The sequence below is a fragment of the Mustela nigripes genome, chromosome 6 (assembly GCF_022355385.1).
Source record: "Mustela nigripes isolate SB6536 chromosome 6, MUSNIG.SB6536, whole genome shotgun sequence".
NCBI classification, from domain to species: domain Eukaryota; kingdom Metazoa; phylum Chordata; class Mammalia; order Carnivora; family Mustelidae; genus Mustela; species Mustela nigripes.
Window position 1 is genome coordinate 118,131,582 of NC_081562.1, and position 17,794 is coordinate 118,149,375.

A 17,794-nucleotide genomic window follows, 5' to 3' on the forward strand; every position below is an offset into this window, starting at 1 on the left:
GTTTGTAGATGGCAGCCTTTATTATCTAAAGAATAGATGAAAACTTCATTAGTTCATTAAGAAATACTGACTGAATGCCCATTCTACGGGCACTGAAGTAGGTGCTGGTGACACGAAGAGCACTGGGAGCACACACAGGGTGCGCCCCAGGGACAAAACCCCGGGGCTTGAGTTCTGCGGCTCGGGAGGCTGCAACTGGCTGACAAGGCAGAAGGAGGAGATGATGCTTAAGCCAAGTCGTGAAAACAAACAGAATGGAAGGGGACAGAGGCACCTGGAGAATTGTCCAGGGTGTCCTTGGGGGAAAAGCATATCCCAAGGCAAAGTAGTAGGAGCGCGTAACACGGCAGCGGGGCCCTGAGGGGGCAGGCGGTCTGCTGTAAGGTAGGGAGCTGGCTTGGCAATCAGGCCTGGTCACCGGGGTGGGACCTTGGGCACTGCTTAAGCTCCAAGCCCCAGGTTCCTAATCTCCAAGCTGCTACTACTACTACTGATGCCAGAACAAGCATGAAAGCTATTCAAAATTAAACTAAAACGTCTCCTAATACAAGATTTAGGGTCCTTCATGGGTGCCTGGGTGGCTCAGTCAGTCTGCTTCCAGCTCAGGTCATGATCCCAGGATCCTGGTTCCCAGGCATGCCTGCTTCTCCCTCTGCCCCTCCCCCCCCCCCCCCCCTCCCCTCCCCCCCCCCCCCCCCCCCAACAGACCCACGCTAATCTTAAAAAAAAAAAAAAAATTTATGGTCCTTTCAGATAAAAAAACAAAGGAACACAGGATTCCATCATGTTCAAAGATGTTGAAAGGTAAAAGGTGAAAGTAAAAGTCCAAAAAACCCCCAAAAGACGAAAAACAAAAGCTAAGTCCAATCCTCCCGGGTCGAAAGCTGCAGAATTCCTCAAGGAGAAGAAAGAATTAGGTGGTGTGCAAGCAGGATCCACAGTGTCTGACTATGTGTCTGAGCCGTCTGAGGGGCACAGACCCAGTGATAATAAAAAGTGGTTCTGCCTATAAGTTCGTGACTGATGAGAATTTAGTTGGAGTCCTGGCTCGTATTTCAACTGACAAAGTACCTTCCAAATGTATTTGAAATTCATTTTTTTCATTCATAAAGATCTAGAATTAAGTATAGAAAAACTGAAGAGAATTAAATACAGGATTAATTCTGTATTTTTTGCATTAAGGAATCTGTCCATATTTAGTATTTTATATATTTACATTAAGAGAATTTGGCCCAAGTTGCTTTTTTATGCCAAACAGATTTGAACTTAGGATGTGAAATTTATAAATAGTAGTGTAACTAATTTTTAAGGGACTGGAGGTTCAGCAAATTCTTAAATTTATCACAGAAGTTCTTTAAGAACTAGGGAAGGCTTTGTTTTGAAATTTAAAAGTTATGTTTAAGGAACTGCATATATTAAATTTATAAATGCAATTTAAAATGTTTGTAGGACTTCATCTGTAAATGGAACCAAATGTTAACTATCATTAACATTAACCAAACATTAATGTGCCCTTTAAAAGAGAATGGTAAATTTTCCCAAATTTAAAAACAATCTACTGACTTTTATAAACTGGATTACCAGACTAAAAGAAGAACTAGGTTTCGGGATTTGGAACTTTAAGAAATTAAATACTAATTTTTAGAAACCTCAATAATTCTGTGCACCAAAAACTGTCCTCAAGGATATTAACAAACCTGAGTCAACAAAAAACCTTATTCCAAAGGGCTGTTGAAAAAAATTAAGTGACACGAATATGTAAAGAACGCATTTTGCGAGAAGACTATCATTTAAGACTCAAAAGTTTGCCATTATTGTTACTATGTTAAACGTGTCTGAGGAGGTGGGTAGGAGGGAAATAGGAAAATAAGCAGACGGCAGACTGGGTGAGGATCTGAGGTCAAACGAGGGAGCCTCATCTTCTCTGTCCGACACAGCAGCGCCCCCTGGTGGCTCTGGCAAGATAAGGGGCAGCACTGGAGTCCGTGCTCTGGGTGTGGACGACTCAGCCCCGCAGTGAGGCTGGAGAGGAGGCATCCAGAGAAACACAAAACCTGGTGTCTGAATGTCTGAATGGACTGTCACCGGGTGAAGTACTAGTAAGCGGGGGTGATGGGGAGATTCTGGAGACTGTGAAGATGGGGTAAAGTTGAACATTTTACCATGACAGGAAATAAACAGGAAAAAAATGGGAAAATGAACATTTTCTTCCTCCATTCCTGTCAAAACTTCTGGTGGCCATTACAAAAAAACCATACAGAAGGGAAAAGGCAATCTGAAGCTGGCAAAGTTTTGCTGTAAAGAGACAAAATTTTAAAAATCCAATTTCCCTAGGATGAAAAAGAACATTTCCCACAGCTAAAAGCAACAAAATGCTCTCCTTTCTGAACAAAGTTCCTTAAGTTTCATGTTTTCTGATACCTAAAATAAAAGATAAAAATTAAAAGGGCTCTCTCAATTATTGTAAGAAAAATTTGCTCTTGATTCTTTAAGGTCATATGGTCATAAGCTAGAGCTGGGCCAAACGGGCAGGCAGTCACCATGGATCAACATGGGCTTTCTAACCAGAGTGACTTCCCTAACTGGCAAAGTCTTTGCCAGACAGTCTCTTGTGAATAGAAGAGAGATAGCTGATGAGAACCAAGGGATAGTTCGACCTCAAGATCACAAGCCAATGGGGTATGTGGGAAATGATGGGAGTCATCTTAATGCTTTACTTGTACGCTTATTTAAACCGGGGTCTTCAGAGATGAGTTACGTTAAGAGATGGAAAAATAAAACTTTCTAACTACTTTATACGTGGTTACTGCAGCACCGGTCAAAAAGAACGGCATGATAGAATTAATCAGTAAAACAGAAACAACATAAGACAAAACACAAATGGTTGGAAATCAGATAAGTGACATACAGGAAAGGCTTGATATACTCCTAATAAACAAAAGACTGACACAAACAAGAATATAAAGATAAACAGCAAATTAGGAAGAGAAGGAAACATTTGTTGACGAAAGACAGTCACGAAAAAGCTGTGTACATTTATGTAAATATAAGTGCTTTCATTACAAGTTTATAGGTAAAAGCAAAGGAAATGGACTCAAAGAATATTCACCAACCTGAACTAACGGAAAGCCTTCATACTTCATTCAACATACTGCAAAGATTATCTACAGTTCTTATGAGGATATATTCATAAATTATTTCTGTAATAAAACTGAGGAATAGGGGATTTTTAGGGTAAGCCAGAACTATCTTGTCGCATGGAAATGTTCAAGGACGAATAGTGTTGAGTCAGAAGAACACAGAAATCAGTTTAAGGGAGCTCCCACTGGCCAAACAGAGAATAACGTGGGTATTAAAACAGTAACAACTGTATCTGGTTGAAACATTAAGAATATAGCAAATTCCATGGATTCACAGTGAGAAAGCCAAAACAAAAGCTCACTTTCTGCCACTGGAGGTAATCAAGAACATCAACTCCTAACTTTGAAAATTGGTAAAAGAATACAATTAAGCATTTATTCTGCCCCGTCAGTAGGAAATACATCTTAAGGTAACTAAAGAGCCCCTGTTGGTAACGAAGAGAAAACTCTTTTACAAAAGAAAATCTGTTGCTAAATGTAAAAGAAATAATGGAATTTGAAAAATTACTACTTTACAACCTATAATAAAATATTTGTTTTTGGCAAAGATTATTAATGGAAGCTAAAACCATCGAGGGAAAGATTAAAAACAAAGTCACTATCTATCAGAGAGGTGTGGACAAAGAGGGGAGGCCACTTTTGTTGTACCTCCACCATTGCTGAAAGCCCCTCTAGGCGACTTTCAGGGACTTTAAAGGGTCAGTCCCCTTTTTCTTCTTCTTTTTACTTTTCTCCCCTTCTGGGAGGCAGATATAAAAGACTAGGACATTTGAAAACTACTACATATGTGGGGAAAATTAGAAAGTGATGACTATACAGGTTCAGGGAAAGTTTCAGAAAAGGTTCTGAGAAGAACTTCAGTTTACATTTGTGGCTCATCCTTGCCACAGACACAGCCTACAACAATAAAACAAACAAACAAAACAACAAAAAACAGCAAACTTGGGGAAAACGGAGAAAACTCCAGAGTTACAGTGCTGGATACAAATGTCCAGTTTTCAACAACAACAAAAAAATCACCGGAGATACAAAGAAACAGAAAAGCATAGCTCATTCAAAGGGGGAAAAAAAAAAATCAAACTGAATTTTGTCCCTGAAAACTGTCCTGAAAAAGACCAATGGCAGATAAACTAGACAAAAACTTTAAGTGTCTTAAGATCAAAGAACTAAAGGAAGATGTGGATAAGGTTAAGAAAATCATGTATGAACAAAATGATAATATGAATAAAGAGAACACATAGAAGATTGTGGAACTGAAAAATATAATAAATGAAATTGAATAATCACTAGAGCATTCAAAGGCAGATTTAAGCGGCAGAAGAAAGAATCAGCCAACTTGAAGATAGGACAATGGAAATTATGAAGACTGAGGAATAGAAAGAAGAAACATTGATGAAAAGTGAACAGAGCCTAAGGGACTGGAAACCATCAGGCAGATAGACAAATGCCTTTTGGGAGTCCCAGAAGGAGAGAGAGACTGGAAAGAGAAAATATTTGACAAAATAATGGCTGAAAACTTCCCAAATTTAATTAAGGACATGAATTTAAATCTCCAAGAAGCTTAAAGATTTCCAAGTAAAATGAACTCAAAGAAACCCACACTGAGACACATTACAGTTAAACTTTCAAAAGACAGAATCTTGAAAGCAGTAAGAGAGAAGCAACTTATCATATACAAGGTATCCTCATAAGGTTATAAGCAGATTTCTCATCAGAAACTTTGGGGGCCAGAAGGCAGTCAGCCAACATAGTCAAAGCATTAAAAAGAAAAAACTATCAACCAAGAATCCTATATCTATTACAACTGTCTTTTAATAGTGAGGGGGAAATTTAGACAATCCCAGATAAACAAAAGTGGAAGGAGTCTGTTACCACTAGACCTGCCTTGAAAGAAATGTTTAAGGGTGCAGTATTAAATGAAAGGACATTACTCAGAAATTCAAAGGCATAAAAAGAAATAAAGATGTGATGAGCACTAGTTGTTATATGCAACTCATGAATTACTTTTTTAAAAGATTTTATTTATTTATTTGATAGAGAAAGAGAGTTCACAAGTAGGCAGAGAGAGAGGAGGAAGCAAGCTCCCTGCTGAGCAGAGAGCCTGATGTGGGGCTTGATCTCAGAACCTTGAGATCATGACCTGAGCCAAAGGCAGCAGCTTAATCCACTGAGCCACCCAGGTGCCCCTAACTCATGAATTATTGAACATTACATCAAAAACTAATGATATATTACATGTTGAATTTAAATTAAAAAAAGAAATTAAAAAAAGAAAGACAGCAATACAGGTAAAACCACGGGGAATTATAAAAGCTATTATTACTATAACAATGATTTGTAACTCCACTTTGTCTACATGATTTAAGAGAATAATAGTTTTAAAAAACCAATTATTTGTAAAAGCTAATATTGTTGTAACTTCAGTTTGTAACTCCACATTTTGTTTTCTCCATAATTTAAGAGACTAATGCATTTAAAAGAATTATTGCTGGAGTGGATGGGGCTGCGAGGGATGGGGTGGCTGGGTAATGGACACTGGGGAGGGCATGCGTTGTGGTGAGCGCTGTGTAAGATCGATAATCACACACCTGTACCCCGGAAACATATAGTAAATTATATGTTAATAAAAAAATAAAACTTAAAATTATAAAATTATTATTATTTTAAGGTTTCAGGCACAGAATGTATAAAAATGTCATGTGGAAACATCAACAACTGAAAGGGTTGGGGAATGGAGCTGTAAAGGAGTAGAGTTATTGAAGTTAATCCTCAAATTGAAATTAGAGAGTTATAACTTTAGGATGTTAACCATAGCTCCTTTAACTTCCCCCTGCCACAAATAGCTATAGAATATACACAGAAGAAAATAAGTAATTTCAACATTTCACAATAAAACAATCAACCAAAATGGAAAGTAAGATAGTAATCCAGGAAATAAGAGACAAAATTCTTTAAAGTATATAGAAAATAAATACCAAAATGACAGAAGTCCTTCCCTGTCAGTAATTACTTTAAAAGTGAATGGTTTAAACTCTTAAATCAAAAGACAGAGATTGGCAGAATGGATAAAGACACATGATCCAACTCTATGTTACCTTCGGGAGACTCTCTTTGGATCAAAAGACACCCACACACTGAAAGCGAAAGGATGGAAAAAAACATTCCAAGCCAAAAGTGACAAAAGGGAGTAGGGGTAGCTACACTACAGCAGACAAAATAGACTATACATCTAAAAAAAGTTACAAGAGACAAAAAAAGGACATTATATCGTAATAAAATGTACAATACAGCAAGCAGATATAATAATGGCCAATATGTATGCACCTAATAATAGACTATCAAAATATATGCCACACAAACTGACAGAAGTGAAGGGAGAAACAGTTCTACAACAATAGCTGGAAACTTCAGTAACTGGCCCACAGCAAGCGACAGAACCACCAGGTGGAACATGAGGACACAGAGGATGTAAACAACACAATAAACCAACCAGATCTAACAGACAATTACAGAACTCCCTACCCAACAACTACAGCATACACACTCTTTTTTTTTTTTTTTTTTAAGATTTTATTTATTTGTTTGTCAGAGAGAGAATGAGGAGAGAGTACAAGCAGGGGTAGCAGTAGGCAGAGGGAGAAGCAGGCTCCTTGTTGAACTAGGGAGCCCAGACCTGAGCCAAAAGGCAGATGCTTAACCGCCTGAGCCACCCAGGCGCCCCAGCATCCACATTCTGCTTAAGTGCACGTGAAACATTTTCTAGTACATGTTACATCACAGACGGATCTCAAACAGATTTTAAGAGACAGATTTTCTACAAAGTATCTTCTCTGGGCATGACAGGACAAAGTCAGAGGTCAGTCAACAGAAGTAAAACTGGAAAATTCGTAAATTCCCGGAAATTAAAAACACACCCTTAAAACTCTTCCCTTAAAAGTAATTCAAGATAGGGCTAAGGACTTAAGCATAAAAAAGCAAAAGCGTAAAAGTTGCAAAAGAAAATGTGGGTAACCAAAAATCTTTCACTCAGCATGTGGAAAATTCTTTATGAGAAGTATCTGTAACACATACAATAAACTGGCTAATTAATTTCCTTTACTTAGGAAGATGTGCGTGGATACAGCAGGAGAAAAATGGGCAGGAGATGAACAGTTTAGAGAGAAAGAGATAAAAGGCCCAATAGAAATAAAAGAAAGACACTCAATCAAAATTAAAGAAGTGCAAATCAAAACAACGGAAAACTTGATCCAATGGGAAAAAAAAATGAGCAATTCAAAATACCATGTGCTGTGCAGGGATGGGAAAACCAAGTGCTAAGTGAGGCAGCCCATCAGGAGCCACAAAGACATAAGATGCTTATGTGTGCTTTTAAGATGATGGGAGGTTAAAATGTCTTACTACAATGACCATTTAATGGCCTTAATGTTCACGGACAGATTGCAATAATTTCAAGAGGATACCACTGGCCAGGCTGCAGAGCGCAAAGCCCAGATAGTCGACGTCGTAGAAGTAGAGATACGGAGGAGAGACAGATTATTGTCCCAGAGAAAGTGCAGAGCCGCCTCACCACTCTGCCCTTTGTCAGTAAGATCAGGACAAGCTTTAGCCGATGGGCCTGGTGTTCTGGGTCCGGTCTCCCTTTATCCGCACCTCCCCCTCAATCCCGAGTCTATCACCTCCTAGTAAAAAGATCTTACAAACTACTACTACTAAGTTTGTTCACGTGTAAAAGGTGGGTGAGTACTTTTTCAGAGCTATTTTTAGGGATTAAATGAGATAGTGCATGTAGCCTGTGGCCCAGGCTAAGCATTCAGTAAGTAATATCTGCTACTTGGATGCTGAACATCCTATTCTGCAATATTTTATTCTCATGCTTGAATAGTGCTACTATATATATTTTTTCTCTCTGTATGCCTTTTACTAAAAGGACCAAATGTTAACACAGTTAGTCCACTGCTGTCCCACGGGTGTGCCCTGCTACAGTAAAGAACCAGCGGGCAACGGATGTTATCGCACTGAGCACGAGAGCGGTGTCCTCACTTAGCAAACGTGATGCTTGCCAAGGCCTCTGACCACCAGCAACCACTGTTGTGACGGTTTGTTTTCTAGTGGTTCTTGATGACCCAGAACAAACTTGGGAGAAACACTGATTAGAGCCCTCAAAATGAAGTACCAAAAAGCAGAGCATCTTGGTTTTTACAAAAGGGAAGAAAAGGTGCTTTCCATGAACGTACGTCTGCTCGTTCTGCACAGACATCTCTAAGAAGACATCAAAATACGGGCCAGACTGACTGGGAAATGCTACCTCCAACTCTACCTGAGAACGTAACAGCTGCATTGCCTTGGAACAAAGACAAGAGAAGAAATGGGCGAAAAAGGACTCTTTCCCAAGAAACCATTTCTTGTCAAATTATATCTCGCCAAAATGTCGGAGTTATTCCTGCTGTGATCTTTCCATATTTTCTTTCTCTCCCCTTTCCTCTGACCCCTCCTTTGGTCCCTCCCCATCTGTCCTGTTGACTTAGACTTCATTTGCTATCAGTCACATAAATCGTCTCCCCTGTGTGCACCTCGAGACAAGAAGCATGTCTTTCTCTTCAGTTGCTGAATTTCCTGCCCAGCACCTCACAGAAAATCTACTAGGAGGTGCTGGAAGAGGTTCTGAAATAAGCAAATAAAACGTTATCTACATGGCAACATCCCGCCAAGAGCCCTGGGTCACCAGTCAGAAGGCTTGGACGCCAGTGTCAGTAACGCCATCTGCGGGGTCTGTAGCTTCAGACAGCAGCGCGTCAGTATCCGGGTCCTCTTCTATAAAATGTTATCTTTTATTTTCTCTGCTATTCCTTACGTTTTACAGATTGAGAGGCTGAAAGTAAAGGCTGTTGTTTATGCTCATTTAAAGCACCATAATTACTTCTCTTGATCAGTATTATTTGCCATCCAAACCTTCTAAATTTAAGCAGGGGTAGTACAGTTATGCTATTAGGAGAAGCAGATTTCATTAATGCATTTATTTGCTTTTTCTTAAAATAAGCACAAAGCCATAAACAGCTTGCCATTACAAATACACATAATGCTTATGTTCTGAAACAGAAATGACCTGTGTTCACAGCACCGTTTCCCAACTTTAATTATGACTTAGATTAGAAAGTGTTTGAGGATTTCTTACCAGGTTCTGGAAGGTCTAATTTTGCACGCTTTAGTTCCACCATAGAAATCTGAAGTTGCTCTATTACAAAGTCATCTTCGAAGAAAAAATCCTTTGCCAGGGTCTCCTGAAGAAATTCTACAAGTTCTTCCATAGACAATTTCATTAGATGTTCTAAGAACAAATCAGAGAAATACAAACGCTGGGTTAACAGTTTCTCAGGTTGAGAAGGTAACATATTGTATTCTGGTGCAGTATTTTTTAAAAAGGGGCACAGCATACAACTTACACATAGCACTGTGACCATCACTGACACTCAGTAAGATGAAGTATTTTATGATACTCAAGCAGTCACATCTATTCTTCGGGAAGACAGGGAGAACTGATTACTAATAAGTACCTTCTTATGGATTTATTTAAGAACGTCACACCTTAGACATCAATATTAACCGAGACCAAGTACTTCTTAGAGACACGGGCCACCCAGGTTGACATGAGGGCTTTCTGTTTTATTGTTATGGAGCTCCACCTCCCATAGGCACACCTATTTCAAGTGTTTCTAGTTACAGTTTCAGAATTTCTAAAAAATCTGGATTACTAACCTTATTTGTATTTCTACTTATGAAATTAGTTTTATTTTTAAAAATTCAGATTACGGCGCCTCGCCTGAGTGGCTCAGTAGGTTAAGTGTCAGCCTTCAGCTCAGGTCATGATCCCAGGGTCTGGGGATCCAGCCCCGCGTCGGGCTCTCTGCTCAGGTGAGAGCCTGCTTCTCTCTCTCCCTCTGCCTATCACTCTGCCTACTTGTGCTCTCTATCTCTCTGTCAAATAAATAAATAAAATCTTTAAAAAATAAAAAAAACAAATTTTAAATAAAAGAATAAAAAAACTCAGATTACAGATACAAAGTAGAAAGCAAAAATCAGCTATGACCCCACTAAGCCACTGTCCTATAAGCAGATGTGTAGATACGTATCAATTTAAAAAACTGATTATACTTTGAGTCCATAGGATATACTATGATATACTATAATCTGCTTAATCAGTTTTCTAATACTGGACATTTAGGTTATTACTCATTTTTTTTTTTTTTACTACTTAAAACTAATAGTGTGTGATAAACCTGCTATGTCTCTAAATGTTGATAAAACAATCAGGAAAAAAAAAAAAAAGAACAAAATCTTAGGAGCTTTAGCTAAACTCTTGGTTAAGGTGCCCAGAAAGTTTATGAAGCATCACACAGCGGTGAAGAAAGTTCATGTAATTAAGTCCCTGAGCTTTTGTCTTCCTGAGGAAATAAACGACATTATTTAGTCTGATGATACGATGGGATATAAAGTAGCTATTAGGTTTTAAGTCTATTTGCAAAGGGTGAAGAAACTTTCCAGTTGCCAAAATTAATCAAGACTCATACATAAAACAGAATTTCAGATGGAGAACAGACCTATGGAGAAATACATCATGTTTCCACTTTCTTGCTGTTCAGTGAACATTAAACGAGTATGCATATGTCTTAATAAAAAAGTATACTTTTGTTCCACATCTTGGTCAGTTCATAATCCAGAAGGCGAGGAAAGACAGGGAGAGAAGGAAAGGCAGGAGAGGGAAGAGGAGAGGAGGGGGGGGGGGGGGCAGGTGGGGGAGAGACAGAGGTGGACCGTGGTTTTCCGGCAGACCATGAGCCTTGGGAGACAGCTGTCCCAGGGCTGTGGTGTGTGCGCTGCGGGAGTGAGGAGCAGGAGTAAGGGACATGAACCGCAGCACTTCTGAATCCTTATCTTTCTGAAGAAGCAACACAAACTTGATTTTAAAGGGAGTTTTCATTTCTCTCTCAAGTTTGGATAATCCAAAGGCCTGCTTTTCAAGTAAGCAATCCAACAATTATGTATTAAGATACCAAACATGTACTTAGAACAATGTCAAGCACAACAGGGAAAGAAAATACACACAAAAACGTGATCCCAAGGACTCAATTAGCTTAGAATTTCAGTTGGGCAGCTGAACAGAAGAATCATTCAAGAATAACCTAAGGGAGGAGAATGATCAATGAATGTGAAACCTCACTCTAAGACCTGGACTCCAAGTGCTCCTTGAAGTTCTAAAGCTTTCGAAGATTCTCTTTTCTGCAGAGTTACCAGAGGAGGTACTAGGAGGAGTTGTAATTTTAAAGACTGAACTGAGACTTTAAGATGAGTAAGGTTCTTCGCAGGCAAGAAGAAAACTCTCATTTCTTGATTTGTAAAGTAAGGCACTGCATGCCCAATGTACAGGGCCCTTGAAATGCTGCAAATGACCCTTGCATTTAGGCAACAAGTGACTATACTTGCCCCAGAGGCCACCATGCAGTTAAGCAGAGAGACAAGCCGGAGGTGTAGATCCCCTTTGGTCTACAGCCTGGAGCTGGGTGCTTTTTGCCTGGACAGAGGAACAAGGGTGGGAAAATCGTCTCCACTAGACGTTTTAACTAAGGGCCTGGTTCCTTTGGTCTCTCAGTTCTCTGACTACAAACCAGAGACTGAGACCGATGACAAGCAGTGTTAAGAGTATAGAAACAAATACTCAGTAGGCATAATATTATTAGTGCAACCAACACATTGCATTCTACTGCTTAAGTGGGAAAATTAAACCGAAATAGGAAAAAAAAAAATCAAAGACCTCTGCAATATAACGAATGAGCTTCTAGCCAGGAGAAAGGACCAATGGAAGCCGATTACCAACTGGACAGGATTTCTTCACTTTCAAGAATTTTTAAAATTCACCACTAAAAGAAAATGAATCTGAAGTTGGGTGAGGAATGAGAAATCAGAGTTAAGTCAAGCCTTGACCTTTGTGAAATCTTTATACTTAAACATTTTCTTACTTTTGTGTAATTTTAAGATTGTGTAAGACATAGCGGTAAGAACTCGTTCTCCTTCAAAGATGTAGATATCCCATATTCTGAGGTTTAGTGTAAAGGGAGTCTATAATTAAAAACAAAACAAGATAAGATTAACAGCTCACTCTTGTCTGGTATTTATAATTTTTATGATTGGGTTTTGTAAAGAAATACTCACACGATCAAGGAAACATTGAAAAAACCATTTCATTGTGTAAAAACTTGTGTAGATTTCTTGAGAGTCCTGAAAAAAACAAAGGCTTCAAACTTCTGGATTGCAGCAAACAAAATATGACAATCTAATATGAAAAGTTAGGAAAGCTGTTGGAGGCAGCTGTCAAAGCTAAGCACGAAACCGTTTCATTGCAAATCTTTTACATGCTGGAGGATTTCTAGCTTTTTCTCCTTCCTCCCCCTCTCTCTCCCTCAATCTCACTTTTGGAAATCACCTTCATAATAAATCCTTCTCCTATAGGATGGTAATACAACATTTTGATTCTCTACATTTTACAGCGAAGCATGTGTGCTTCACTAAATTACCATGTTTTATAGTACAGCACGTGTATGGTTCACTAAGGACGAGTCTGTATGACCCTTAAAGTATTTTTGGTGCAATAAAAAGGCCTCCAAAATTACCGAGAGATCATATGTCTTTAAAAGCTGCACCATTTGTATATATCATCTGCAAAGAAATGGTCTGATTTTATGAGTGAGGGCTGTGATGGTTCATCAATACTAAATTCCACAAATCTCATGCTCTTCAAACACCTGGGAATTACAACTGCATAGTAAATGAAATGGATAACACTGCAAATCAATAAAGTAATTGGGACCAAAGGCTGCACTCAATTCTTCTAGCTTTGTTCTTGATGTAAGTGGGTACAAGTCGATGTCACATCTACCTACCAAGTGTTGCTTAAGCTTGGATAGAAATTTATTCAGTATTTTTTCATGATGTTCTTGAAACCTCAAGAGTTTAGGAAAACCTTGAACAAAAAAGCCTAGAATACAAACATAAAAACAGTATTTCATAAACAATCGCAACAAAAACCCCTCTTTCAAAACGCAACACATTTCTTTCATTTTTAACTGTCAGTAACAGCAAAAATCCAGTAGTTACTAAGATACTTGTCCTCCTCACCAAGGAAATGATTGTGTGTAAGCTCTGGGTAATAAAATTCGCAATCTAGTACTTGTTTGCTAAAGATCTCCTTCAACCTTGTAAAAATATAAAAGAGAACAGACTATTTATGAATCAAAAGGGAAACTTAGAAACCAAGAAAAAAAATGAAAACTGAAGCCATTTATCAGGACTGTCTGTTCTCTTCAAGTACCTTAAAGCATATCTTAAATGTGCAAAACTTTTTATAGGTTATTCTAATCTTGAGGACTTATTTTGTTTTATTCTCAATACGCTACATAACAAACATTTTATTGCTTTTTTTCAGGTTACTCTAAAAGCTTCATTAGTATCATGTCTCCAAAGTTTTTACCACTTTTTAATCCCTTCTGTAATATTCAGCTAAGACATAATGACACTAATGATCGATGTTGTATCAGAAACTGGAGTTTATCCCATCTCCTTCTACAACAGAATCTCTTAAGATCTCTAGGAAGTAACTAATTGTAAATGGTTAAGTTAGTACCGATTTCGTGTATCTAACTCATGGACCTTTATGTCTATTCTTTCTTACGAGTTTCCTTTCAGAGAGTCTACTGATCCATTAAAAAGGTCATACACTCAACAGACTGATCATTCCTCCACATTAGTTATCTTCACCCTGGGTTTTATGTAGCTTTGACAGATGTTAAGAGCTGGCCTGTGTTTTTTAAAAAGCATCTAGGGAAGTGCTGCGTGTTCCACAAACCCTGCTGGTATGTTCATGACATGTAAGGGCTCCTCAATCTTTTTAACGTGCTTTCTAAAGAAACTTGGTTGGTTTGCTTGAGTCACTCCTTCTGCCAGACCGATTTGATCTGGGAATCCCATATTTTCTCCCCACAGAACATCTCCTTCCTCAACAGGGAAACTGTGTTCTCCCAAGAACCCAAGAAACATCCTTTATGTGTAAAAATTTCCAGAGAGAGATTCTGTTTCTCCCATAGTAACATTTTCTGATGTCATTAAAAAAAAAATATGCACGTATGTATCTATCTGTGCCACTTTCGTGGTCAGTTTGATAGGAATGGGAATTAGAAGGATTTCAAGAAAAAGTCTTATTGTGAAAAAGGCAATGCCCTCAGTAATAAACACTAGCTCAAGGAGAGCTAACATTACTTCACTTGTTAGCGATATCCCAGGCTTGATATTTTAAAATCTCATTTTCTTCAGCCCTCACTTTATGCTGTCCGTTTATAAGTGACATCGTTCTCAGGTAAAAGATGCAAAGAGCTGAGGCAAGCCTCGGTGAGAAAACTCCACGGGCAGACCTACAAACAAACATCTCTACATACACACGTCAGCAAAATAGTGACCTACGCTGCCCTGTGAATGCAAATATTAGGGTAGTAAAATTACTATTACTTTCTAGATGAGGCTGGTGACCAACGCCGAACGTAAGCTATCAGGTGTGTTCAAAAGAAATGACGTTCCTAGACTTGGGCAGTTTGCACGTCATTACACACTACTGAAACTGCAACATTGCTCTGCACTTCCCATACAGACCACAACACCATTCATTCCACGGTAAAGCAAAATAAAGGTGGATGAGGGGGAGTTATTTTTCTTCAAGATGCCTGTTCAAATGATACTCTCGGATGGCAGTTCGATACAGTGCGTCTTACCTTTGGAGTCTCTTGATGGGATGCAAAGTGTCCAGAAACAGTTATCAGTAGCGGTATTCATTTAAAAAATATTCACAAGGAAAAGTGAGGGAGATGGCGAAATGCGTGTGCGAGCGCATGCACACACACACAAACACACACACACAATACCACCCCAAAAACCACATGGTAAGAATGTGGAAATTAATAAACTAATAAACTTTGAAAATGTTACAATATCACTATCAACACGCGGCAGGCTCCTCACGACCTAAGGCTCACTTACAAATGGAACTTAGATGATCCATTCTTCAAGTGATTCATGTTAAAAGTTGTTTTTAACTTGGTATTATCACATGGATGGCACTTTGCACTAAATGGGCAAATGCCACTTTCATTTCCCGAGGAAGATGCAATCCAAACTCTAAAGCTTCTGGTATAAGCTTGGCAGATGGAAGGGAAAGGTACTTGAAAACCATCTAACTTGAAAACCAAAAACTCACGCAAGTTTTGAGAGATTAAATAATGAAGAACCCACGACATGTTAGCAGCAGCATTTTATCGTAAAATGGAATCAATTTTATGGCTAGAAGAACCTAAACACGCATTTCACTGAAGTGATCACTGCATGACAGTCTAAAAGTCTTAGTCAACAGCATCTTTTATTTCTCCAGGTAACAGAGCTTTCCTAAATTCCTCCAAACCTACGTTAGTTTATTTTGACTGGGAGCAAGTAAGGAAGGATTTCAAATGCCAACAGTGTGCCTTGACGTAAGCACAAAGGAATATAAATGTGGACAGAAAAGTGCAGCCAAGTTCAATATCGGCGGAAGAAGTGACTCACAAACACTGACTGACTGAACGGCCCCAGACATCCCGTTTCTGTGCTTTACGCTCCCACACATCTTCCAAAGTTTGATTCTGCTTTAATAACCTTTTTCTCCCTTCCTTGTTTACTGCTTTTGGTAAACTACAGGGCTTTCTTACCATGCATGGCATGTTTGGGGCCTGAGAATAGTTTGACCAGGGCCCAGAAGGCATCTTCTTCGTTCATATACATAAGGAGCAAAGCTGTGATCTGGCTCATCCCCTGACAGTATCCAACTTCCTGAAGATAAATGAGAACAAAGAAACTGGGGATTTTAAGATCCAAATACATGCATACCCACACGAAAAACCTGCCCACCAAAACAGTCAGAAAATGCCTGAACAATTAAATAACGGACAAGTCTACAGATAAAGACTACAGTTTCTACAACATGGAGCTACATCTCATTGAGCTATACATCAAAAATAAATGTAGAACTGTGGACCAAGTGTCAAACTACATGTATTTTTTTTGTCCCCTATTCAATACCATTATACCTTCTGTAAAGAGGACGAATCGTTTATTTTTCCTTTGCATATATTATTCTCAGTTCAATATTCCCCCTCTTTGTTCAAATGCTGGCAAGCTTCTCTCCTGTTGCAGCTCCTAAGTTGCTGTCTCGTCACCTCTGATTTCCCAGCCCTCAGAGAGACACATTTTGGGATACCCAGCCAGTCCATGTCCCTTCTCTGAGAACTGCCTACTCTCCCCATAGTCCCTGCTTATAATGTGGCCTCAGAGTTTCTTGTTTGTGCCATATGAACCGAAGCTGATGGAGCAGAAGAGGTCACTTGACCCCAGGAGAACATAACTGCTAATCACATACTCTCTCCAGGACAGCTGTAATCAGACGGTAAGATGGCATTTAAACAGAATGGTCATGTTGAGTCTGTGGGTGCAATTTCAGCCATGGGAAAACCAAAAAGTAGGCAAAGAAAGCAATCTGGAGAGAGAAACAGTGGAACAAGCAGTTTACGGAGATAATCAGTTACCATGTGGCCCCAGAACAGAAGAGCTACAGAGTGTGTAGTACTACTTTCTCAGCGAAGGCTTCTCACTTTCCAGCTCCAAGTCCCATGAGGCCCAACTATTGCTTCTTTTCCATGAAAAGGCCTTTAATAACTCTTATTTAACTTGCCCTAATTGGAAATTTCTTATAACTTAGAGGTTTTAATAGAAATTACACACCCAAGATTCAAGGTTGTCCTGCATAGAATCTACTCAACAAGCATCTAACGTCTGCGTTAGGTTCAACACTAACTGGTCTCTCCCCAAATTATTATCTCCCCCTGAATGACAGGTATGTTAAGGACAACATGTTCTATTATCAGAACGTTTACTTTTAGCCTACTCTGAGGGTTGGCAAGTAGGTACACAAGGTCTCCTCTTTGGCCCTCGCTGAGTAAACAAAACGTGACCTTGAAACGCAAACTCCCAGCGGGTGACGAAGAAAGAGCAAGGGTCAAGCAAAAATTTATCTGCCCACCGACTTCTTAAAACTTCTAGCCCTCCTCACAACTGTGTAAAAGAAAAACAAGGTAACAAATAACACCACAACAGAGTAATTCAGAGAAAGGAGGAGAATGAGAGCTTTGCTGGTATACAGTGGTTTTTCCTGCTTCTAAATCAGCTCTGTTCTGAGATCCCAAGGTCACCAGAGAAGCTTTGAAAAGATCCACAGAGGCAGGGGTGCCCAGAGAGTTCCCCCCAGCTCCTCAGAAAGACCTGAGTGGCTGTGCTCTGACTTACCGTGTTATAAATCGAGTACGCAGCGAGAACATGGAACAGTGACTGTTGCCTAGAGAAAACAAAGTTCATGTTGAATACATTTTGGTTATTTCACATAGTTTTAAAATTACAAACTTAAAAAAAATGTATAATAATAAATGCAGTCTGCCAGAAAAAAGATAATCCAGACAAAAGTACTACTGTAATAAAGAAATGATCCCAAGCTCAAATGTACACAACACTCTGTACAGTCTAAATTTTTTATTTAG

At 39.0% G+C, this 17,794-nt stretch overlaps 1 protein-coding gene across 2 annotated transcripts in view; it reads right to left on the reverse strand.

The window, feature by feature from the left end:
* Positions 1–17,794, reverse strand: part of USP6NL (USP6 N-terminal like) — a 148,340-nt gene that overhangs the window by 14,733 nt on the left and 115,813 nt on the right. For both annotated transcript variants that reach the window (XM_059404088.1, XM_059404089.1), the window contains exons 8-13: positions 17,547–17,595; positions 15,917–16,037; positions 13,073–13,167; positions 12,345–12,410; positions 12,152–12,251; positions 9,313–9,465 (exon numbers count right to left, since the gene is read on the reverse strand). In XM_059404088.1, coding sequence (XP_059260071.1) covers positions 9,313–9,465; positions 12,152–12,251; positions 12,345–12,410; positions 13,073–13,167; positions 15,917–16,037; positions 17,547–17,595 — 584 coding nt within the window. The remainder of the gene's footprint in view (positions 1–9,312; positions 9,466–12,151; positions 12,252–12,344; positions 12,411–13,072; positions 13,168–15,916; positions 16,038–17,546; positions 17,596–17,794) is intronic.